We start from the raw sequence: 22,235 nt of genomic DNA, 5'->3' as shown, positions 1-22,235 counted from the left end.
AGCACCTGGGCGGAGAGCCTTGGACTTTAATTTGCATCCTCTGTCTGGGTTGTTCTGTTGGTGGAGCGCTCAATCCCATAGGCTGGGAGCTCGTATTCTGTCTTTGACCCAACACTCGTTGGACGGGCAATTGGACACCCTGCTATGTAGGAAGCAAGTACCGCTGGGGCATCTTAATCCAGCTGTCCGTCGATCATGACTTGGCTTCTGAACCGGGGGTGGAGAGCAACATTGGCAAGCATTGATCTGGCAAGCATGAGATGGCTGAGCGGGCGCTGAATGGCCACTTCGCGAAAACTGGCGATGGCAGTGCCAGATTCCAATCGGGAATAGCGCGTCTGACAAGGTTCTAGCGCTTGATTCCACCAAATCGGGCATAGTTTCGGATCAATCATTCCTGGCTGGTTTCGTATCCAGCGCTCATCATTGAGCATCAATGCACGCCAACTGACTCGCCATGAACGGTTATCTCTTAAAAAACTGCCTTGAAGCTAGAAATGTGCCCCTGGGCCCAAATCTTCCGAAACAGTTTGCCAAACCAACGGCAGTTTTCGTTCAGCATGCAAAAATGTCGCTGGACATCGGGAAGCGAGGCAATTCTCAACTGCCCTGCCAAGTCTGCGTGCATAGGCGAAGTGATACATCTACTGCTTGAGAAGGATAAATGATCTTTCCAAACAATGAACTTCCCATCAAGCTGTTGGAGGCCCCTACCACGAGGCTAGAGTGGCCAAGCCAGCACTGTGTCTGCTGGAACATGGGTCCAAACTCAGGCAAACAGATACTGTGAGTCGCTACATGGGCTTCTGGGCAACAATCACTAGGAAGTCGAAGAGCGCATGCATGGTGTTTGCCATGACCTCCCTCCGAACGGCAGCGTTAAGTACCGTCACTTCCTCCTTCCGCCAGCCTAGAATATCCTGGAGGATAGAGGCTGTAAAGGCGTCCACGCCCTCGACAAAGTTCAGGCGGTTGAAGCTGCCACATTCTTTTAACCGTTTATCCCTTGGCCAGTTCCCAAGCGGGAGCTTAAACTTCCGCTCGTCGACGATAGTAAATCCAGCGTCTTCCACCCAGCCATGCATATTCGGAGCCGGGTTCATGGATTGTCCAATCTGCAGACACCCCTCCTTGAGCGCATCCATCATCTTCACCGTGTTGCACTCGGGCGGCACGCTGTCATCCTCCGAATACAACGTATTGATTGATTCCTGCAGCTCCAGATACCCTCCCGGCTTCAGATTGGTAAAGCATTGCTGAATCAACCGCGGCCAGTCCTTAATGGAACCGGCCATGTAGCGACAGTGGATGAGATCGTATGGTTGACCCTCCACCCAGTCCTTCTCGACATCATCAATGTAGAATTTCACATTCGGCGGCACCCACTGGGGCTGGATGGGGCTGATATCGTTGCCGACGATGGCTTCGGCGGCCGGGTATTCATCGCCCAAGTGGATGGCCCACACGCCGGTGCCGGTGCCAATATCGAGGATCCGCTTTCCGGACAGGTCGATCGGGGCTAAGAATAATCGATTGTGCAGCAGTCGGTAGTAAATATGGTGCACCATGTCCAGTCGTTCCTGTTCGGCTTCGTCGTTGGGGAAGAGGTAGTTTCCAGCGTGGGTGCTGTGATAGCGCCGACCGTGGCGGAATTCGTACTCGAGCACCGTGGACCGTAGGGACGTACTGGCCTCGGACGAGGTATCGTCCGTCAGATCGGGAGTGGGCGCTCCCCAGTCGACCTCGATCGTATCTTCATAGTCGGCCATTGTGGTTGTGTCTTGGGAATGCGAAGAGACATGTCGTCGTAGTGAGGGTTTCTCTGGCCACGTTGTCTCCAAAGAAGCGGGGAACCTCTTGTTCTTTGTTCGACCGCTTCAATCGACCCTAATTTACGCTATGATAGCAGAATGTGGGGTAAGACTTCGTATTCTGGGAAGCATCGAGGCAGTCCCATGGATCGCTAACCGCTCCAGAATGTCAGTCTTTGTGTTCACGGAGTACCAAATACTTCTTGTCGCGACCACAATCCACCGCGGTGTTGTTTGTAACTGCCTATCCGCTACGTCTTGGCAGCGCCATCATGAATCTCAGGGTGAGATAGTAAGATATAGAAGGAAAGTAAGTCGCAAACAATATTAAATAATAATATCAAATGGTATCAGTATGCCAATCGAGCGTCAGGATAGATATATATACGCAGAAGTTAATCATGGTTTCCCCTTTATACGGTGGGCCATCCATCGACCCAGTTCAGTCGATTCCATCCAAACTGATAACTTTCGACAGCCAGGTTCCCATTCCGAGGTGCATAGTGATAGTATAGAACCGGTCCCTGCTTATCTTTCAAGACACCCCTAGAATAGGTGAGTAACAAGTCTTCCAAAGCAACTGCAGGTTACTTACTGTCCGCCGGGGCCGTAGACGTTATCATGGCTTGCAAGCACGGTCGTGCCCCCACTTTCGAGGCAGGACACTCCATTTTTATCGACCTATCGCAGCCCGGGTTAGTACCAACATCGAGACGTGGTGGAGAAAACAAAAGAACCGAAACTACTTACAAAATCACCTCGGCCTGTCGAGGAACGGCACACATTGATCCGATACTCCTCGCCCGGGGCAGGGAAATTGGTATCATATCCATTAGCCTTGCCGGAGGAGAAGAACAGGTAGAAGAAGTTATTCTGGTGGAAGAGGAAGGGTGCCTCAATGGCATGATTGCCGGTGGCATTGTAGGCAAGGCGGGCTGGGGCTTGGTTGCCAATCTTCAATGGGCCAGCCAGATTGATCTGGTACAAACCCTGCCAATAAGACCCGAAGTTCAGAATCTGTTGGTCTCCAATCTGGATCCAGTTGGCATCAATAGTGTTGTACCCCTGAGAGCCGTCCGAGCTTAGGCCAGTGGAACCGTGGTCGGTCCAGCTACCAGGCTCCATTGTTTTGGAGGTGGCAACCCCGATGACGGAGTTTTGCGATCCCAGGGTGGAGACGGCATAATACATGTAGTACGTGCCGTCTTGGAAATGCACATCCGGAGCCTATGGGAATTTCAGTAATTGGTCATAGCTCTCAACACGGGAGGAGCAAACTCACCCAGAGGTTCTTGTTGCCCGCGTGGTCGATGGAGGAACCATCGGGCAGGGCATAGCCCACTTCGGTCCATGGCCCTTGAAGAGCATCGGCAGAGCTGATGTGGATGCCATTACCGGTTGAGAACAAGAAGTATTTGCCGTCGTCTCGTTGCCAGAGGCCAGGATCATGGGCCCAGCAGTTGCCGTTGCAGGGACCCGGGGCAGCGAAGGCGTTGGCCAACGCGAGAGGCAAGGACAAGGCAGCCAGGAGAGAGAGCATGATGGAAGGCAATTGAAGTGGACTGCGTGTGCTCATTCATGCAGCAGATTCCGAGGGCTTCCCGAGGGTTTATGTATGCACCCTTTCTGCTCCCTGGATTCCCCTTCCTGCCCTGACATCACGACCAGGAGAATTCTGCAATATTCGGTGATACAGGTCACAAGGCGCCCTGCACTGCATATTGCACTAAAAGTCTTTTCGCGAGTGACTTTTTGTTCATCCAAGCTAGCAGCCAATTGTGATAGATGCGGACGGTTAGCCCCGAGTCAGGCTGTGTTGTCCTGCAGTGTATACTTCTGGCGTCTGACAAGATTAGGATTCATGCTAATGGTTTAGCTTAAACTTCAACTTCAACCACTTCCCTTGCAGGAGAATCCCCGCAGCTGCTCAGAGCGGGCGGGTCATTCCTCTCGCGAGGCTCCGCAATAATCGGGCAGCAGCACTGATGCCGAGATATTTTCGCTGGAGCGACTGGTGTGGGATGCAATCCATCTCACTTCCAAGGACGAGACTATGATAAGTCACTGGAATGGCGTGCTAGAACACGCTAAAGACGCCACGCAGATAGAAAGAAGTTACTAAGGGAAATTTTAACACATGATGAAGTATGTACTAGGGCGAGTTAAGGGCTAGGGTGTTTGGTCTAGTCCTCCAAATGACGTAGTCATCTGCTGCGTTTCGTTGGAAACCTGGGAAAATTCCCCGTGATTTCCACAGCCCTGAATGTTTCCCCTGAGACATATATGCTGGCCGATGCAAGGAAACAAAACAATAAATGTCCGATCCCCAGGGGTTATCGTTGGGCAGTGGACAGGTAGAAAATCGAGGGACCAGGATCTTCCTATTATTGGGTATATTAATTTGCCTTGAAGATTGCCTTTCACCGACTTTTACCCATTTCGAGGTCACTATCGAAAATCCCCTCGCGTCAGGAAACGTCGATCGCATCGTCTCCCCCACACTTGGCCGGGCGATCTTCGGCCGCCACAGCAGCCATCGGCAGTGGGCCAAATTAATTAAACGGCAGTTGACCTGCTGGTGTAGGCCTGAAAGGTGATAGAAAAAGGAGCACAGCGCATGGACGGCCATATCCATTTTGCTATGATGGGTAAATATCGCAAAAATGACACTCGATAGGACAACAGTAGGGACACTCCTCATCACCATACTACGATCACAATTCTCATTATCCACCTGTTTTCCATATTTCCCGCTCCGCATAATAACCCCACTGCGGTCCATGGCGGTCTTGGACTCATAGATACCAAATGCCTGTGCTAGCCCATGCACAACGACGCCATAACAAGTTCAGATAGGCTCATACTCCACACCCATAGCGATATAGCTGCTTCTCTAGTATGATCACCCGAGGTGATCGCCTGAGTCGTGATCTCATGTGTAGAACTCCACCACTTGAGGCCTCATTGGATGAACGCAAGTGGGAAGAAAACAACAGGAGAGGACGAGGAGGCCGAACCAGGAAAATCAAGAGAAACTATCTTTTCCGTAGTATTCCGCGATGCCAAATTGCACACCATCTTCGTATCTGAGGTTGTTCCCCTCATGCCCTTGGCAGGAGGGCCTGCAGTCAGCCGTGCGACGTGGCATGGCCCGAGCAAGACCGTGATGTTGGGCATCTCACCTTCGCGAGGCTCTGTGTTTTCCAGTATGCCATGTTGTCCCATACAACACCATCCCAACATGCGGCTGAAGTCCATGAGTCGAACCGAAGCCATCGTATAGGTCCGCTGCTCCACATCGAATCCTTCCGAGCCCAGACCTGCGTGAGGGGAAGAATAAGCAACTGTGGCTATGGCTCTATTTCTCGTGTTTACTATTACTAACCCAACCTTCTTCGAGCCTTCTCCCTCCACTGAACTATTGTTTCGGTGTCTGATGAGGGGAGCCGAGGATCGTTAGTAATTTTTTGTCTTTTCACGAGCAGTCTGTGCGAACCGAGCATGGGTTGCCTGATAGTAGGCTGTGCAATTCTATGAAGAGAGAATAACCGAGTGTTTGCTGTCTACTGTCTACTGTCTAAAAGGGTTGGAAATCCTTAGCGTTGTCTCCACTGCTTGGGCTCTCGGCGTCTGCTTCTGATCCTGGAGAGAGTGGAAGGCACAATATTGTGAAAATTGTACGCCGTATGTGACGGTGAAACCCGCCTATCCAAGAGCACTGAAGTACTTTGCGCTAAAGAGACGCGAATAAAACGACTGCAGCAGGGGTTCCGACCGATTTTAAGCCAAGCCAGCGAGTCTCCGGGCTGGGGTGTGTGAAAAGCGCTGAGCGTGTCGTCAAGAAAAAGGACTGATGGGAACAGCGGTCGAAATTCCAGGCTAGAAATAGAAACATTCTAGTGGGACGGTGGATCTGTGCGATTCCTAAATACACGACCATATAGATAGATATGGATTGCTAGAGCCGAGTCTTAGTCCACCGTGCTTGGACAGATCAGCTCAGCCCGCTGCCTCAGTGCGCGGGACAGTATAAGCGACAAAACACCAGCACTGTTTCCCGGTCGCCGAAATCCTCGCTGATCAAGTCAAGCTGAATAGAGAATCGACTCTGGGGAAATGGAGAAAGTGCCGAGATATATCCGAGTGTCTCCCGAGGCTGTCCGTCAAATGATGCTATTCGAATCTCGTTGCGTCCTCCCTCCTATCTGACTTTCGTGTGAGTCTCGAGAACCTCAATCTGCAATTTAGAGCTCGAGACCAGGTCATATCCCAGTTCTACGAAGTGGTACGAGAGCCAACTTCTTCGCAAGCGATCGCCAACATCCAGGCACTGTTGCCTAGTTCGAAAAAGAAAGGGACGCGTAATGCAAGACCAGGCATCCCTGTGTAATGAAACGGGCTATTAGGATCGGCTTCCCCTAAAACTTGCATGGTACCTGGCAATCAGATATTACGTCCATGGTCTATGAAGCAAGAGTCGACGAAGCGAGACTATCTCATGGTGCAATCGAATATCCCGTTTTGCATCGTGATCCGAAACAATGGCACCGACCTCTTCGACAAAGAGCACTAAGGCATTTAAACAGCGCCGTCGATTGTCTAGCGAGATAATGCTTGCACGATCTTCAAATGGATCGGCATTCTTTGCGACCGTCAACAAGGCTAAGCTTCGTCGACGCGAATCTTTATCCGTACTGCCAATTGCTCGAAAATTGGGGGCTCCGAATAAATACAATCCTCAGTCGCGCGGACGCTAAGGTCAAGCGTTATTAGTAGCTGTCTCCGACCGTGGGATTGTACGCACTCTCCCTGGAGCTTGGACTGGACTATCCTTCGCATTCTAGTACTTAAACAAAATAGGCACTACTTTCGATTTCGAAGCGCTGGCTGCAATTGAAAATTACGCTATACAGTGCATATCGTCGAGGTTGAGCCCGTTTTGTCAGTTGAAGATGGTTCGTGGATATGCGATTCAGTTCAGTATAAGTTGACCAATTCTAGTAAATTAAGATTCAACCCTAGAATGCTAATTATTGCCGTAGCTCTGGAGCGTATGGAGTCGCTGCTAGAGCTCCATGTTCTGTATCATGGCACCGATATCAAGTTTTGCCAGCTGGCATCCACTGATGATCTATATTTTCTTCTCTGTTGATGTCTATAATATTAAGGAGTGTCTAAACATTAAGGAATGGCTATAACTAAATACATAACAGCATATCACTGCACTATATGCAAGGTGTCATTAAGGACCGTAAAGACCTCATTCTTGTTTCACATGAGGTACCGAAAACATAACACATCTTCATCATCGTCTGAAGGAGAACGTAAAATACTTGTTCAGCTTAGTTGCGAACAACACTGTGGGCACCACCGTGCCAGGTCTTGGTCTCAGTGGGAGCAGGTCCATTGCCGGTTCCAGTCGGCTTGGTGTGGGTGTGGTGGGATCCAGTGCCGGTGGGCTTGCTGGTCTCAGTCGTGGTGGAAGAAGGCACCTCGGTGGCTGTGGTCTTCTCGGTCTCAGTGCCAGTTGGCTCAGAGATGGGAGGGATCACAATGGTAGTAGTGTAGCCCTGAGTGTTGGTATAGGTGATGGTCTCGCAACGCTCGCAGTGGTGGCCACCCTGACCACCGGGAACAACGGTGGTGGTAGCACCAGAGCCACCGTTGCCAACTGTGACATACACGGTCACGGTGGAGGCAGGAGGGCAGGTCTCGGAGCCAGGAGCACCACTGGGAGCAGGAGCGACAGTGGTCTCGGCAGGGGCAGAGGGGGCGGCGGTAGGAGTGGAAGTCAGGACAGTGGTGGTGGTATAGCAGGTGGTAGTCTCATAAGTGGAAGCAGTCACCCAGGAGCTATAGTAGGTGGTGCCACCTTCGGTGTGGACTGGGGTTGAGCAGGGCTTGAAGGTCGTCTTCGTAATGGTGTCGGTGATGGTTGAGGTCACAGTGGTTCCGGGAACAGAGCCCGACCCTCCAGGAGCGGTGGTGGTCTGAGACTCACCACCCTTTCCTGTGTCCGTGGGCTTCTCACCACCTCCACCACCAGTAGGAAGAAGGGTATGAGAGTGGGTGGCGCTGTGAGAGGTGGAGTTGAAACCGTGAGGGAAAACTCCCGGCAGAGCGAGGGCAGAGCCGGCAAGGGTAGACAGCAAGAGCATAGAAGAACGCATCGTGATTTGAACCGAATAGATCAGCTACCTGAAAAAAGAAGCGAGGGCAAAGGGCTGCTAAACGAAAGCTAGTATCGGTTGAGAAGAAACGACCGGAGTACTTGGTATTGGTATCGTAGCGCTAGAACGTAAAACGGATAGATTTAGAGAACCCATGAAGGAAAAGGTAGATCGACTGGTCTTTATACAAGTCGGTCAGGATGTGCTCCCACACGACTTGTACGTAATAAAATCACGCCCGCACTTCCCCAAAGCAAAAGAAAATTCTATAGCAGTCACCCCATTGACCGGCAATACCGGAGGTCCGGAGGCCCTCAGTTCCTTTTGGCCCTATAGAAGAACCGTTGTAGAAACTATTGATTTTCGGATCCACAGGCGTGGCATCAGACCCTGTGGCGACTCCACTTCGGCTCTTTACCGACGTCGAGGAGAATTTTCCCGAATGTCGCACATCTGCGAGCTGTCAGTTCGGTCGATCGTGTCATTGGCTGTGCATGGGTATCCCAGGCTTCCTATTCGGCCGTACTGTGTAAGGTCTCAGAAATTGGTGTATAAATAGGACATTGTACCGACCCTCGGAAAGTCAGGGTCTTCACGGTGATCCATGGTTTGCTCGTTCTCAGCCGCTAAGCGAGTGTGGCGCACTGCCGCCAATCCAAGCCCGAGACCATCGCGAAGAGCCGACAGAGACTGACAGATTAGACGTCATGGTGTATGGAGCTGGACATTCGCCGGTCTCTCTTACTAGCGCAAAAATTGGCCCTAGTCGAGAGTCGAGACGTAGCATGCAAGCAAGATCTTCGACGCTGCATTATCGATCACCCTTTACCGCCCCCTACCAAATTGTCCAGTATGGCAGTTGTCAAGCACCCAGCCTCTATAATGAGGAGTCAAGAAGACTATCCACATGATCAATGACTTCACTTGTTGCCATGAAGCCAGCTTTTGCGCGAAACGGCACGTGTGGCTGAGACATCAGTGCGGGTGCCATTCGAGTGTGCGGTATGATTAGTGGAGTTCCGGATATTCTTATCTCTGACTTTTCGTATCCCAAGAATGTCAAGAACAATCGTTTCTTTCGACCCACGCCATGGACTCATGCCTTCGTCGCCTAGTCGACTCGGGGATAGAATGTGTCTTCCGCGACAAATTAAAATCGTGGCTAAGGCATCCGATCGGTCTAGCCTCTGTAACATACTTCTGCAACCGTGTGTAAACGACCTTGACCTGGTTGACAATGGCTGTATGACTTGCACTTGGATGCAGTGACGAGTGAATGGCCTTAACACTGGTGGGGATGATGTTCGTGGACTGCACAAGATACCGTGACTCCCTTCCGGGGAGGGTTTGGATGGCGACAGGCATGGTGGAAATCTTTGCCGTTGCCTAAGTAATAGTAGGTAGTCTGGCTGGCCCGTGCTCGTTTACTTGTGAGTTTCAATGCTGTAGCGGCCTTCGGGTTTCCTTTGTTCCTCGTAGGTAGAGTTAGAGTAAGCTTTAGCGCAATAAAATGGCATGCATAGCTTGCTAGGCTGCCGAGAACCGCTGTAGTATGACCTCCCACTCTTCTGCACTTCTCTCACATCCACACTAAGACTAGTGGGTGTTGTATTGCTCTTCTTGTCCCATTGCCATCTGCTGTTGGCCACGTTATATTCCGAAGCAATTTTCCAAAGCTCTCGAGTCTTTATCACCGCTATATGAATCAGGTATGCAACATGCCAATCTCCATCAACTGTAGCTCAGATTAATAGCTGGCTTCGAACCTGAAGGTCGTCTCGACCATGCTAAGCCTGCGTGACTTGCATTCGGCTGGGCAAGGGTGATGGGAACGCGTTGAAAAGATAAAGCCGATCATATTATCAGCGACGGATGTTGACCTGGAGGTGATAAGCATTCCGAAGTAGGGGATCGAGGCAAGTATCATCTATTATCCATATGAGGTCAAATCAACATCATTTATGATATCCGCATATGGGCTTGAATTGTTATATGGCACGATCGGAAAATAAGCTAACATCATATTGCTTTTAGTTCGTCTCCTGGATACGAAAATATAGACCTTCTCTTTATGATGGTGATGGTCAGGATTTGCAGTGGCCCGCCCCTACATTGGGGTTAATGAGGGTTAGGATCAGTCGCGTGATACATCCTGCTGGGGTGCGCAGGAGTGCACTTGAACGAAAAAGAGCGGGACGGAGGAAACTTATAGGCAACCGCCAGGCTATGCGCATGGGATCCGAAACAAAATGCCCACATTGCAGGAACGATCGACGTATTTGGTCTTCATGTCATTGGCCTTATCCCCTGTAGGTCCGAATCATGACCCCGTTGATCGTCGCTTGGCACCGGAGGCCCGGAGGGGTTCCGCCTCAGGCCGACTGCACATCAACCTACTTTGTACACTTTGCTTCTAAAAGGCAAATTATGTACATAGGGTATTTAAGAGCCCTGAATGCATATGGCAAGTCGTACTCACTTATAGTTATGATATTTATTTACTAAATCAGACGTCTTCGTTAACAATCGGCGACTCTAGCTAATTTAGAATCTAGATGAACCCGCATTTGCAGGCTCCATGTCGGAGGAAGACAACTCCTCAAGCACTGAGATGGAGCGATAATGTTCAAACTTCGAAAATAATTATACTGCAATTCAGGAGAAAGTTATTTGGAATCGTGTGTGGTGTCATGGCACGCATTGCCTGGTCTAATAGGAGACCATACTTCTCCTGAGGGCTTCCATCAAGAATTCTATAAGTCTAGATAGCAAGTGCTGAAGTATCTCTACTAGTAAAACCCCCGATGGTCGAGTTAAATATGGCGGTTGGCTGTGATGGAATTTATCCTGTACCCAAAAGGTCGACTACAATTCCGACTCTGGGAACGAGGCATTAATTTTTGTTTACTTTGTCCTCCTGACTACGTTGGAAATATTATAGCCCTGGAACAACGCGACCTAGTCTATTCATGTATTCCTACTTTCCATGTACATATAGCCTCTGGTTCACAGGCTCAAAAGACTTTTCGCGAGGGCCACCGATCGGCTTCCCAAAGACCAACTGGGCCTTGAGACTCCAATCCTCGGGAATCGTCCATTGCTCGGCAACACGGGCATCAAACATTGGATTGTAGTGCTGGAGGCTACATCCAAGCCCTTCTGCCTCCAAGAGCGTCCATACTACGGGGGTATTGATCAGTAACGTACTCAATGTCTTGTTGGGTATTGACTCACGTGCATATTGATGCATGGCACTGGCATGTTCAGACCCTAGAAAAGATTAGTCCCAGGAATGTGCAAGGATGGGTGTCTATGTCCGTGTAAGGTACATACATTGCGGAAATTTGTCTTTCAGCATAGGCCACTTTTCTTCTAGAGGCCGTATAGGTGCATGATCCTCATAAAACAACACCTGTTTAAAGTGAGTTCACATCCTATACTTATTCCGGTATAATAGTGGCGATACTCACAGTCCCATATCCCCCGCGAAACATGGCGATCCGTGGCTTGTAGACCTTGTCAAACACTTCTGGGGAAACGGTTGAGTTGGCGACTTCATAAGCAATATCCCACAGTTTCTGGTGCTCATCCTTGAGGAGCACAACAAGACGCGATGTCTGGCTGTTGAAGGGACTGGGGGTGTGCCGAACAACGTCGGTAAGCAATTCCTCTAGTCGATCATCCGAGATGGTCGATTCGTTAGTCAGGGCATAGATGGTCCGACGATCTTTGAAACTATCGTTGATGCTCTTCGTCATTTTGTTTAGTAGGAGAGATTAATTCGAGGACAGTGTAAAAAAGGTAGATCGTGTGAGAGGACGACAAAGACACTTGAGGGGTGCTTGAGGGGGATATATAGTCTTAGGAATGGGGGCTGCTTTTGGGGGCTGAGCAGGCCTCATAAAAATATACGTCTCAGACGCTCTGATGGAACCAAGCTATTTTAGTGTGAGACTCTTTTTGCTTAATATGACTGTAGGTTCGATCTAGTGTAGACATAGATAGCATGGAGTAAGCCCTATCCCCCTTTCAGTAGGGGATCGGCGACGGCTCAGTAAAAAGCCTGGCTAGACTTGCAAACGAGGCTACATTCAAGAGTCGATTTCTAACTCTGGGAAGATCTGCTGACTTTTAATAAAGCCTGCCTATTTTACTTTTGTCATGAGTGGATATCCCTCAGTAGAAGAGTTTGTAGATATCATGGGGGAGTGGAACCTGGGGCTTTGACTGTTTAGGCAGATATTTATCCAATTGCCCCGTATGCATAATATAGATAGAGTTGATGGAAGGATTACACCCCTCTTCGTACAACCGAACGTCGGTACCGGAGTTTTTCAGGGGTCTATTCTAGCGGCGAACAATGTTGCTGGACACAAATATTCCAATAATGGCTAGAAATCCGCAATAGCAGATTTAGCGGCCATAAGGCTTCAATCTGGAGCACGTCCCTGGAGGGATAGAACTATCGCCTCGGGTAATTGATGTTACATTCTGGCTAAGATACATTGCAACAACGATGCATTTTGCCTTAGTATAAGAGAAATTCCCAGCGGCTGATCTAATACACCTAGGGTAATACGTACTTATGAGTTGATGTAAAGCTGATGCCGCCCGGGCGAAATGAAAGAGGGTCAGACAGACAGCTATAGTCAAACGAGTAGAACACACCAACAAGCTAGGCTAACAGGCCAGGGCAACCTGCAGCAGAGAGGTGAGGATGCAATGACGGCAACACAAAGGTTGCCGCCCAAACAGGACGAAAGAGAACCAGACAGATAGCTACAGATAAACGAACAGACCAGACCAGACCAGACCAACAAGATAGAATAACAGACCAGGCCAACCCGAGGGAGATGGGGGAGATCAGGGCGTTGCGAGATATGAGAGTGCAGAGGTGGAAGAAACAGAGAGGCAGATACGGGTGATTGTATCGAAGGTAAGCGAGGTCAGGTGAAATGCTACTTGGTAATTACAGTTGTACTCTTATTAACATTTTCCTATTCGACATTGTACCATCCGCCTCTAAGCTCTTGGCTCCTCAAGAAAGGGGCCCAACCTCCGGACTGCTTTGAGAGTTTGGTCATACGTCCAATGCCGTCATCGTCAGATTTCAGGCCGGAGTATATAAAAAGCTCCTAGATGAGGATTGAAATATGGACTGATTCTTCGTTGAATAGTTTTGATCACGGGATCTATTCGTTGCTCGGACAATGCAACAAAGTCAAATATTGTGCTTTCATCGCAAAAGCTGGCTGTGAAACCGAGCAGGTGTACCCTAAATCTAGAAGAATGGTGACTGGATCCTCGGCAATACTCAAAGATAACTTCACTATATCATGCAACTAGGTAATATTGGATCTAGAAGTGTACCACCGGTAGGAATATATGATTCGAAACAATACTATATTCATGCAGGTGGAGCTTCTTTGTTTGAGTAGTAAATTGTAATATAGAATATATCTCCATTGACTATGGGAGCGACTCGAGCTTCATTTCATTTTTAGATATGCACGTTCTGACATTTCGTCCCAAGGTTGGTCAATCACCAAACGTATATTGGAACACCTACGGTTGGTCGATTTGCTGAATCTTGATCCTTAAAGTAGAATTGCTGCGTTGATTCACAGATACCACCACTGATGATATGTGATTTCCATGTGTATGTTAGAGCCAAAAAAGTGAGAGCAAAAACAAAAAGAAATGATCCCAGGGAGGCTCGAACTCTCGACTTCTGCGTTATTAGCACAGCACTCTAACCAACTGAGTTATAGGACCAATTGTTGAAGACACTTCTCTAATAATTGATAATAGAGGGAAGGATGTTACGCCTTGAATTTTCCTCCAAATTTCTATGCTTCTCGTTGGGGTTTTTTGTTTTCCTTATATTTTCTGAGCACAAGTGTGATGCTCTACGCTCATTAAGTAAGTCTCTCTAGTGTTTTTGACTTTCCTTTCTTTTTTACTGATTTGATATTGTGTTGTTGGTGCTCCATGTGTCTTTGTTGTTTAGAGTCGCGCTTTATATATAATCTTCTCTATGAATGTGTAGCACGATGACATAGAGCATACGATAGAAACTCTACTACTCTGCACCCCTGGAAGAGTAACAAAAAGATACTAGTATAAAAGATATTCTACCAAAGTTGGAAATTACTTTTTGCAACCTGGTGAGTTTCCTTCTAAAGCTGTTCCTCAAGACATCCTGGTTGAGCACCAAGCAACATTACAAACAAGTTAACATAAGTATCCGGCTATGCCCTTACCACCCAGACCACCCCCTCCGTCTGTGACAAGGGCGCAGGGGATTCGTAGATTTGACATGGCACTAGGATTTTGGTACGGAAAACTCGACTTTCTGTATCAAATAATTGGTAAAGGGAAGCGTACGTGTGATAATGAGGTCAAGATTTATTATACTCTCGGAAGTGGGCGGTCTCGGAAACATCCAAATTCTTCCGGTTGACTCGGAGTCTTGCGCTTGAGTGGGTCCGGATTCCAATGACGCACTTTGTATACCATAACTGGGAAATCTGAAGTTGGTATTACGCCGTGAAGGTTTTCCATATGATACCACACGAAGTGTCAAGCAATGGGAACTAGGCAGATTAGGTATACGCCGAACCATGCAACACCTCCACTCATACATCAAATGCCCAAATCAAAACATCTTGTCCGCAACACTCGCTCCACGATCCAATTCATCGGCTTCCTTGCGCAGTACGTCGGCCCGGAATCTCCGGAAAGCGGTCTCGATCCTCTTTTTCTGCTCCGGGTTGGCAGTGATGGTGCGAGTGCCGCTAGCTGTTCCTCCCAAGAAGCCTACAACAACGAATTGAGTTAGCGCTCTGTCAATAGTCCTATATGTTGCACTCCTCCAGTCACGCGAAGGGTCGGAGTTGATTCTTACCTAGCTCTCCACCTAGAAACAGTCCACCAGCAGAAGCAAAGAAATACGTAGCGAAATCACCAAGCGTGGTTGGCTTTAGTAAGGGGGTAATATCTGGGATAGACTCTGTTTGTACTTTTATTAGTATCTCCCTATAGAGTAGTGATAGGCATAGGGTCGCGTACCCGTCCGACCATCGGCAAACATCACTTGTGTTGGTCTCTCCTGGGCGCGGAAAACATCAAAGAAAGCTTTGCGCGAGCTGCGCAGTCTGAAGGCAACATATAGACCCAAGCCAATTCCTACGGCGGAGCCAATGCCAGTCCAAAGGGAAACTTTCGAAGCTGCAGACTTCAAGGTATCGCGGTCTTCCTGTCGCAAGTCATGCTGAAGGTGTTCGTCAGCCAGACGGGCCAATTCGTCGCTGCGGCGCTTGCGGAAGGCAGCGAGTGACTCGGACATGTTGGAAGGATTAGATTTTGAGGTAGGACAATTAATTGATGGTTTAAAGGAATAATGGAGGACGTGTCGGGGTAAAAGTTTGAGAAAGGTCGCAGGGAAGTGATATATGTCCATGACGTCATGGAGACCTCCAGGTCACATGTTCCGGTGCCTGGGGATTACCGTTGTTGCCTGATGGCCTGATGGCCCCCAGGCAATGATTTTTACCCTGGCGGTTTAGCCCCAACAGCCTCAAAAATGTGTGTTCATTTCCACAATAATCGCACAAGATACAGCGGTGATGGCCTTTCCTCCAGCTTCCGCTGGGCCCAATGCAGTTAGAGCCTATCTCTCTGATATCCTCGTCGCTAAGCATGACGCGACCGCAGACTTCGCCAACGAAGTAGCTAGTCGCTGGCAATTAGGTCGACCAAATGACCTGCGCCATGCATTTACCGGGACCTTCGAACGGGTTTTTGGAAAAGACGTTGGGAACTTTCTATACCGAAGCGTCCAAGAGGATATCCGGGAGCAGTGGTACAGCTCTACCGCCGGGGTATTTAATTCCTGTATGTATTTCTGCCGCGACCGGAAGCGAAGATACTAATATCAGTTCAGGGGTGTTGGTCTGCTCCGTAGTGGTCTGCGTGTTCTTTCTCATTCGGGCAACACGCGCAAGTGCATCTTCCACGAGTGCTGGTAAGCTCAATATCTTGTGTCCACGCAAACCGGCACCAACTGATTGTATAGCGGCCTTGCGCTACGCCGGGCTAGCCTTTGGGCCGCCGATGGTCTTCTGTGGAGTGCAGGGCCATTACAGCCAGTGGCAGTTTGCTCGCCTTTTTCTCGGTGGAATTGTATGCTTCTTGACTTTTCTCGCGTTTCTGGTTGCTTCCACAGACCCGTATATGGAGAAGCAGAAGATAGAAACAGGAGGCAGAAAGCAGGGCAAAGTGGAACGGAAAGAGTAGTGCAGTTGTGGCGTGCTTTTCAGATGAGACTATGTACTGGTGACAGCTCAGCATGATCTGAGAAATGCTGGTTCCCTATCAAGAAAGCATTAGATGCTCAAGACATAGGGAGGAGCTACCCTCCGGAGCTTGGCAGATCATGGACTTCATTACGCAAGGTCACGTCGGAGATATACCATGATACCCCTTAGGATATTCTAAGAGAATATCTCGGATAGGTTCCTGTGGACATTATACCCTGGTTCATGATCAAGGTCGCGAGAGCATAGCGTGAATTAGTGCTATATAGAATGTACCGATATGTATATCACTGGCTAGTGAAGAAGGGAAAAGCAATTCAATCCTGTAAAATTAAATATCCAGCACAGCGTGGTTAAAGTCATTCAATTAACTAGGCCCAGCCATAAATCTCCCCCACGGCCCCACTTTTTCCCAGCGGTCGTCGCGGGGTCATTGCGAACCCAACAAAAATAGCTTTGTGCATGACAGCACTAGCCACAGCAAGCAATATGCCGGACTCTAAATACACAAAACCCGTGATTCTCTCACGGTGCACCCTGGTATGCATGGCATTCTGGCCAGTGTGGCGAGCGCCATCTAACAATTAGGCATAGGACACCAAAGAAGCCCAATGGAAGAGATTAGTCAAGACGACCTATCGAGATCCCAATGGTGTGCAGAGAACCTGGGAGTCCGCCGAGATGCAGGTAAAGTGCCTTCTTGATGCTAGTAAGTTCTGGATAGAGAGGAGTAGCTGACTTAGTGACATAGACTCGACCGGTGGACAGTGACCTCGACGGAGTCAGTATCGTGGCCACCTTAAACAAGTCAACGGGCCCGGAACTGGTTTTGCTAAAACAGTACCGACCCGCTCTGGACAAGGTGGTCATCGAAATTCCCGGAGGCCTAATCGACCCCGGAGAGTCCGCAGAGCAATGCGCGCTGCGAGAGCTCAAGGAGGAAACTGGTTTTGTAGGAGAGGTGGAGAGGATAAGTAGAACTCTGTTCAACTGTGAGTATCTCAACTTGTATATCTCGCTATGGGAGCTGCACCTAGGCTTCACTAGAAAGAGAATTGACGACTTGACAGCTCCCGGGTTCTGCAATAACAACTTCAAGCTTGCTTATGTGAATGTGGACCTGTCCTTGCCGGAGAATCAGAACCCCAGCCCAGAGCTAGAGGAGGAAGAGTTTATCGAGGTCTTCACGCTCCCTATCAAGTCGCTCTTTTCCGATATCAAGAGGCTCGAGAAAGAGGGATTCGCCATTGAGACTCGGGTCGTTGCGCTCGCAGAAGGTCTTGAACTGGCGAGGAAGTGGAACCTGTGAGTAGTTAGAGAGAGGGCTCGCATCAGTAAGGTAGAAATATTGCTTTTCAGAGAACAACATGACGTTTGTTGGGAAATTGACTGGGTTGATATCGGTCAATTGTCCAAACCTCGGATAAATATATTAGATGTCACAAAATCTAGCTCTGGAAGACATAATATTCTATTCATGGCTACAGAGAAACTTTACCAAGGTAGGCTTCATACCTTTAGATGCACCCTGCATAGCCCGCATTTCAGGCTCTTCAGGCCCAATCCCACCTAACGAAGCTTTGTAGATTTGGTGGCAGTTGAGGACTTCCAACTATGTGAGGCACAGAGATTCGCATAAGAAATACACCCGAAACCCGATACAATATTATACTGTGGCAAGTTCTCAATATTGTACTATATTTACAATATTTTTTATTTTATTTCGTTTTATATTTTTGTAGTAGTTGGTGCTGGATAACGGACGAACGACTTGACTCCGGGTAATTGATTCCGGTGGATTGAGTTACCGAATAGAGCAATCCTTCCGGTCGAAGGAGAAAAGTCTCCGGTGGAGCCCTATGCATCATCGCAATATAAGTAGGTCCCTTAGCAGCCGCATCAATAGATAGCTTATCAGTCTCACGTTATCATTCTATAGTTTATTTGCTACTACTGGAAAACAACAGTCTATTGTCTATCAAGATGTCTTCCAACACCATCACCGTCACCCTCCTCCAACTCGCAAAGATGATCGACCACTCCCTCCTGCATCCGACCATGACCGACGAAGACATTGTTGCTGGTCTGGGCATCGCCCGTGCGAGCAACGTTGCAACTGCCTGCGTGAAACCATACCTCATCCCGCTGGCCAAGAAAGAGCTCGCCGGGAGCGACGTCCTCGTTTGTCCGGTGATCGGGTTCCCTCACGGTAACAGTACAACGGAGATCAAAGTGATCGAGGCGACAGCAGCAGCCAAGGCAGGTGGTGACGAGATCGACATGGTCGTCAACGTGGGCAAAGTCCTTGGCGGCGATTGGGATTATGTGAAGGAAGAGATCCGCCAGATCAACGAAGCGGTGGTGGCTCATGGTGCCATTCTCAAGGTTATATTCGAGAATGATTATCTCCAGTCTGAACACATTGCGAGACTGTGTGAGATCTGTACGGAATTGAAAGTCGCCTTCGTCAAGACCTCCACCGGATATGGCTTTGTCAAGCAGAAGGATGGGTCATATAACTACCACGGGGCGACCGTCAAGGACCTCAAGCTCATGAGGGAGAAGTCGGGGAAGGACGTCCAGATCAAGGCAGCCGGGGGTGTGAGAACGTTGGATGATTTGCTGCATGTCATGAGCTTGGGTGTAACTCGAATTGGCGCCACAGCGACCGTGGCAATTTTGGAGGAAGCGAAAAAGCGTGGAATTGGCAACGAGCCGGTGGAAGTTTCCTTTAAGCCAATGGCTGAGGATGGCACAGGCGGGTACTGAGGTCTGTGTCCATGGATGATTGTAAATAACCAGTCGAGATTTCTTGTATGTATTGAATGACACGAATCAGACGGATCAGGATTCCAGGCTTCCTCACGCCAGGAAGATCCGTAAGCTATGTAGATACTAAGTCCAGCGATGCCCAACATCTGTTCCAAGGGGATCTGAGCTGACACTACAGCCAGTTAAGGGGCGTCGTTGCCAAAAAAATGTATCATTGATTGGGTGTGCTCAAGCTAATGTGAATTTCTTGGACTATCCGGTTAGATGGTTATATGGCCTTTAGGGTGGAATGTTTTCCAAACCCCAAATCCATGTTTGTTCTAGTATGGGAAAGCCTTCGTCAGTAGGAGGACGGATAAGCGACGCATTATATGACTCTTCGGGATCCGCTGATAATCGAGGGGCGTATATAGAGAGGGCTATTCGAACAAAGCATTAGTGACTGGAGCTATAGAAAACAGCTCGCTTTCATACCTTGATCGAAGTCATATATGGCTTCGGATAAAATTGGGTCTTCCATATATTGCAGGGCGTTCTCGTTGACCATATTGAACGGGTACATAGAATTAGCTGTTGAAGCCTCTGATTGTTGGTCAGGAACAGGACAAGTTAAGTCGCCAGATCGCTGGGTATATGCTGCGGACACGGGAGCATCTGATGCGGAGTTGAGCATTTCACTAGGGCGAGGGTTCTCGATCCATCCACTGGCTACATTGTCACCTTCACTATCTCTGGGCTTCGAGAGTTCTATAGGCTTGGACACATCGAGCATCACATTCAGTTCCTTCTCCATCACGAGCCTGGATAGGCGCTGAAGGATCTCAAGGCCCTGTGCAGCAAGGACTGATCGATCCTTGAGTTTCTCCTGAATGCCCATGAGACGATGCATCCCAATCTTGGTATCGCGAGACTGTGGTCCCAAAGGGTCAATACTGCTGAGGATGCCTAGGGTTACACCAGCTGTGAATGTGTGGATGCTGACAAAGGCCGCGGCATAGGTCTCTGATATGAGATCAACAATTGGGTGCGAAGCAATTTCGGCCATGCTCATAGCGGCAGCTCGGCAGGTCTGCAATGAAGACCGAAAGGGGCTCATGGACCTTGGAGTTGACTCTGTGTCGCCCCGGGGTTTAGAGTTAGAGGACTGTGAAACGACCTTATATGACAGCAGCGGACGATAAACCAGGATTTTAGCATTCTCGTACGCAAGTTTCAGAGTTAGTGCCTGAAGCTGATAAATATGATTCTCGAAGACAGGTCCTGATGCACCAATATCCCGATCGACTGCCTGTGGTGACGAGTAGCTAACATCCGCTGCAGTTATGCTATCCCACCGTAGCCTGCAGGGAACCTCTGCATTCCAATGCCGTAGCTTCATATCGATTGTGCGCACCCTGTCGATAACGTAGGACGGGTCCAAGGTTGAGTGATGTAGCCGTGAACCTTCAGCGGAATCAAGACGGACATTATACAATTCAGATAATGCATCCTTGGTAATGACAGATAATTTTGACATGAAATATTTGTAGGAGAGCAGACTCGCCTCGCCCGTGAGTGGCTCTTCAAAGGAAGAGGGTGATTGTCCAATCGGCGAGTTGAATGTTGGATCTAGCGGCTCAACATCGCAGTCGGAGTCTTTGATACTTAGAGGGTAGCCATATGCCATCGAACAAAAAGTTTCGATTTCATAGATAGCCCACCACGCTCGCTTTTTTGCTTCATTTTGCTTTCGAGAAGCGGTACTCTTCGGAGATGACTGGTGGGGACTTGACGGCCTTTTGCGATGAAGGCCTAAGGCCTGAGCGATGCGCAGTCCACAGCCGCATACTGGCCATGCTAGTCGAGGTGCACCATGGTACAAATAGTATGTCCCGAGCAGCACACACATTTGTACGACCTCTAGGGAGCCGACAGAAACTATATCCAGTAGTCTTGTTCTCACAGCAGAGAAAATTCGTTCTTTGAGGATATCTGGATCAATGCCGTACGTGCTCAAGAGATGCCGGCGATGATCCCCAATGTACTGGATACCGATAGCGATAACCATCAGAAAGGTGCTAATGAATCCTAAGTTTTGAGAAGAGCTCGAGATCCACGCGTTTGGCGATCTGTAAAGCTTCGGCCACCGCCGCCGGAAGTCATCTTGGTGGAAAATGAGCATGAACCAGTGTACTCGGTCAAAGTAGGTATCTACAAGTAAAGCTGCTGCTTGATAGTCAGGTAAAAGCGATACCAGCTCTGCCACAGCTGATTGAGAGGAATAGGCTAATGATCGGATTATCGGAGGCAGGCGGCTCGATGCTGGTGAGGAACGGACATTATTGGGATTTCTCGTCGGGGTTTCTTCCCCTGACGCGTCAGACACAAGGTCACCGAGCCCGGCCCCAGGAATAGCATTAGTTGCGGCCGATCCAGGAGTAGCTGCGTTATGAAGATGAAATGCCTACGGGAGGGTCAGCCACTACCATCACCAACAAGAGGCAGTACGCGAATACCCCATCCACTAGAGCCATCGTGGAGCTAGAATTCCAGGATTGATGGTTGCCTGATGCTGGCCGTTGATCAATCGTCTCTCGTGTATCTTCCTGACCTACGGTACTCGAGGAAATGGCAAGGGACTGAAGGTGAGATTCACTGCGCGATGGTGATATAGACTCCGTAGGTTCAACCATACGGATCCGTTTGGTAGCGGGCGCCGACTCCGGGGGCTGATCTTGTTGATAAACCCTCCACCGGGCAGGAGTCACCGGTTCACAGTCAACACCCGCCCTCCTGCACAACGTGCATGGGCGAGATATATCACACTATGCCAACCCGTTACTCAATGTTGACTCGGTTCTAAGGGGGAAGCTCACCTTTAGTTTCTGGCGTCGACATCTTTGACAAGCACTTGAGACTTTCTTTTTGGCACTACCAGCCATGGTTATCGGTCCAGACCTCCTGGGTCAACATAGAGAAGAGCTATGAGTTTTTAGCTTAGATGTTGAACCTGATCGGTGCCGAGAGTACACATTTGGACGTGATAGACAAAGCAAATATGAAACGCGGTGTTGTAGTTATCTCGGGGCCGGAAGAATGTATTGATCCCATAGATGCCAGATATATCAGGCGATATTGCATGCATGCCTGAGCCATCGCTCACAGTAGCCTTTTTACATCGTAAA

The 22,235-nt window shown here is 49.1% G+C and overlaps 8 protein-coding genes and 1 non-coding gene across 9 annotated transcripts; 3 read left to right on the top strand and 6 right to left on the bottom strand.

Annotated features, from left to right (window-relative positions):
- Positions 1 to 794: 794 nt before the first annotated feature.
- BDV37DRAFT_296100 (glycosyl hydrolase) lies at positions 795 to 3,899 on the bottom strand (the record flags this gene model as incomplete). The annotated part of the gene is made up of 4 exons (XM_032090043.1): positions 3,094 to 3,899; positions 2,562 to 3,038; positions 2,407 to 2,492; positions 795 to 1,875 (listed from the first exon to the last, which is right to left on the bottom strand). Exons 1-4 carry the CDS (start codon positions 3,385 to 3,387, stop codon positions 795 to 797), a joined length of 1,938 nt encoding a protein of 645 aa, XP_031938931.1. The 5' UTR covers positions 3,388 to 3,899.
- A 2,998-nt stretch (positions 3,900 to 6,897) lies between these two features.
- BDV37DRAFT_177204 (uncharacterized protein) lies at positions 6,898 to 8,335 on the bottom strand. Its single transcript, XM_032079424.1, has one exon. It carries the CDS (start codon positions 7,979 to 7,981, stop codon positions 7,154 to 7,156), a length of 828 nt encoding a protein of 275 aa, XP_031938930.1. The 5' UTR covers positions 7,982 to 8,335; the 3' UTR covers positions 6,898 to 7,153.
- A 2,623-nt stretch (positions 8,336 to 10,958) lies between these two features.
- Positions 10,959 to 11,739, bottom strand: BDV37DRAFT_285470 (Nitroreductase-like protein; the record flags this gene model as incomplete). The annotated part of the gene is made up of 4 exons (XM_032087733.1): positions 10,959 to 11,161; positions 11,216 to 11,251; positions 11,315 to 11,393; positions 11,452 to 11,739. The coding sequence occupies 4 exons, from the start codon at positions 11,737 to 11,739 to the stop codon at positions 10,959 to 10,961; spliced, it is 606 nt and encodes a 201-aa protein (XP_031938929.1).
- A 1,943-nt stretch (positions 11,740 to 13,682) lies between these two features.
- Positions 13,683 to 13,756, bottom strand: BDV37DRAFT_t161. Its single transcript has one exon. It is a non-coding gene; the product is annotated as a tRNA-Ile (tRNA).
- A 302-nt stretch (positions 13,757 to 14,058) lies between these two features.
- Positions 14,059 to 15,392, bottom strand: BDV37DRAFT_254406 (uncharacterized protein). The gene is made up of 3 exons (XM_032082631.1): positions 15,053 to 15,392; positions 14,889 to 14,993; positions 14,059 to 14,800 (listed from the first exon to the last, which is right to left on the bottom strand). The coding sequence occupies exons 1-3, from the start codon at positions 15,327 to 15,329 to the stop codon at positions 14,640 to 14,642; spliced, it is 543 nt and encodes a 180-aa protein (XP_031938928.1). The 5' UTR covers positions 15,330 to 15,392; the 3' UTR covers positions 14,059 to 14,639.
- Positions 15,393 to 15,412: 20 nt separating this feature from the next.
- BDV37DRAFT_177143 (uncharacterized protein) lies at positions 15,413 to 16,626 on the top strand. The gene is made up of 3 exons (XM_032079423.1): positions 15,413 to 15,877; positions 15,927 to 16,007; positions 16,059 to 16,626. Exons 1-3 carry the CDS (start codon positions 15,610 to 15,612, stop codon positions 16,277 to 16,279), a joined length of 570 nt encoding a protein of 189 aa, XP_031938927.1. The 5' UTR covers positions 15,413 to 15,609; the 3' UTR covers positions 16,280 to 16,626.
- A 162-nt stretch (positions 16,627 to 16,788) lies between these two features.
- Positions 16,789 to 17,608, top strand: BDV37DRAFT_285467 (NUDIX hydrolase domain-like protein; the record flags this gene model as incomplete). The annotated part of the gene is made up of 3 exons (XM_032087732.1): positions 16,789 to 16,839; positions 16,894 to 16,986; positions 17,051 to 17,608. 3 exons carry the CDS (start codon positions 16,789 to 16,791, stop codon positions 17,606 to 17,608), a joined length of 702 nt encoding a protein of 233 aa, XP_031938926.1.
- Positions 17,609 to 18,218: 610 nt separating this feature from the next.
- BDV37DRAFT_177134 (2-deoxyribose-5-phosphate aldolase) lies at positions 18,219 to 19,209 on the top strand. Its single transcript, XM_032079422.1, has one exon. It carries the CDS (start codon positions 18,283 to 18,285, stop codon positions 19,066 to 19,068), a length of 786 nt encoding a protein of 261 aa, XP_031938925.1. The 5' UTR covers positions 18,219 to 18,282; the 3' UTR covers positions 19,069 to 19,209.
- Positions 19,210 to 21,650, bottom strand: BDV37DRAFT_296093 (transcription factor domain-containing protein). Its single transcript, XM_032090042.1, has 3 exons — positions 21,567 to 21,650; positions 19,546 to 21,514; positions 19,210 to 19,490 (listed from the first exon to the last, which is right to left on the bottom strand). Exons 1-3 carry the CDS (start codon positions 21,582 to 21,584, stop codon positions 19,351 to 19,353), a joined length of 2,127 nt encoding a protein of 708 aa, XP_031938924.1. The 5' UTR covers positions 21,585 to 21,650; the 3' UTR covers positions 19,210 to 19,350.
- Positions 21,651 to 22,235: the final 585 nt, after the last annotated feature.

The sequence above is a fragment of the Aspergillus pseudonomiae genome (genome assembly GCF_009193645.1).
Source record: "Aspergillus pseudonomiae strain CBS 119388 unplaced genomic scaffold BDV37scaffold_61, whole genome shotgun sequence".
Lineage (NCBI taxonomy): Eukaryota > Fungi > Ascomycota > Eurotiomycetes > Eurotiales > Aspergillaceae > Aspergillus > Aspergillus pseudonomiae.
Note: the sequence above shows the minus strand (reverse complement) of the source record. Positions and strands in the feature narration are given on the sequence as shown.

What these genes read in the sequence shown, in the direction of transcription:
- BDV37DRAFT_177204 (XM_032079424.1), bottom strand. Translation starts at nt 7,981, where the DNA reads ATGCGTTCTTCTATGCTCTTGCTGTCTACCCTTGCCGGCTCTGCCCTC.
- BDV37DRAFT_254406 (XM_032082631.1), bottom strand. Translation starts at nt 15,329, where the DNA reads ATGTCCGAGTCACTCGCTGCCTTCCGCAAGCGCCGCAGCGACGAATTG. An exon ending in GTTTGCCGATGGTCGGACGG is followed by an intron (nt 14,994 to 15,052) that starts GTACGCGACCCT and finishes AAGTACAAACAG; the next exon opens with AGTCTATCCCAGATATTACC. An exon ending in GTTTCTAGGTGGAGAGCTAG is followed by an intron (nt 14,801 to 14,888) that starts GTAAGAATCAAC and finishes TCGTTGTTGTAG; the next exon opens with GCTTCTTGGGAGGAACAGCT.
- BDV37DRAFT_177143 (XM_032079423.1), top strand. Translation starts at nt 15,610, where the DNA reads ATGGCCTTTCCTCCAGCTTCCGCTGGGCCCAATGCAGTTAGAGCCTAT. An exon ending in CGCCGGGGTATTTAATTCCT is followed by an intron (nt 15,878 to 15,926) that starts GTATGTATTTCT and finishes ATATCAGTTCAG; the next exon opens with GGGTGTTGGTCTGCTCCGTA. An exon ending in TGCATCTTCCACGAGTGCTG is followed by an intron (nt 16,008 to 16,058) that starts GTAAGCTCAATA and finishes CTGATTGTATAG; the next exon opens with CGGCCTTGCGCTACGCCGGG.
- BDV37DRAFT_177134 (XM_032079422.1), top strand. Translation starts at nt 18,283, where the DNA reads ATGTCTTCCAACACCATCACCGTCACCCTCCTCCAACTCGCAAAGATG.
- BDV37DRAFT_296093 (XM_032090042.1), bottom strand. An exon ending in CATATATGACTTCGATCAAG is followed by an intron (nt 19,491 to 19,545) that starts GTATGAAAGCGA and finishes TTGTTCGAATAG; the next exon opens with CCCTCTCTATATACGCCCCT.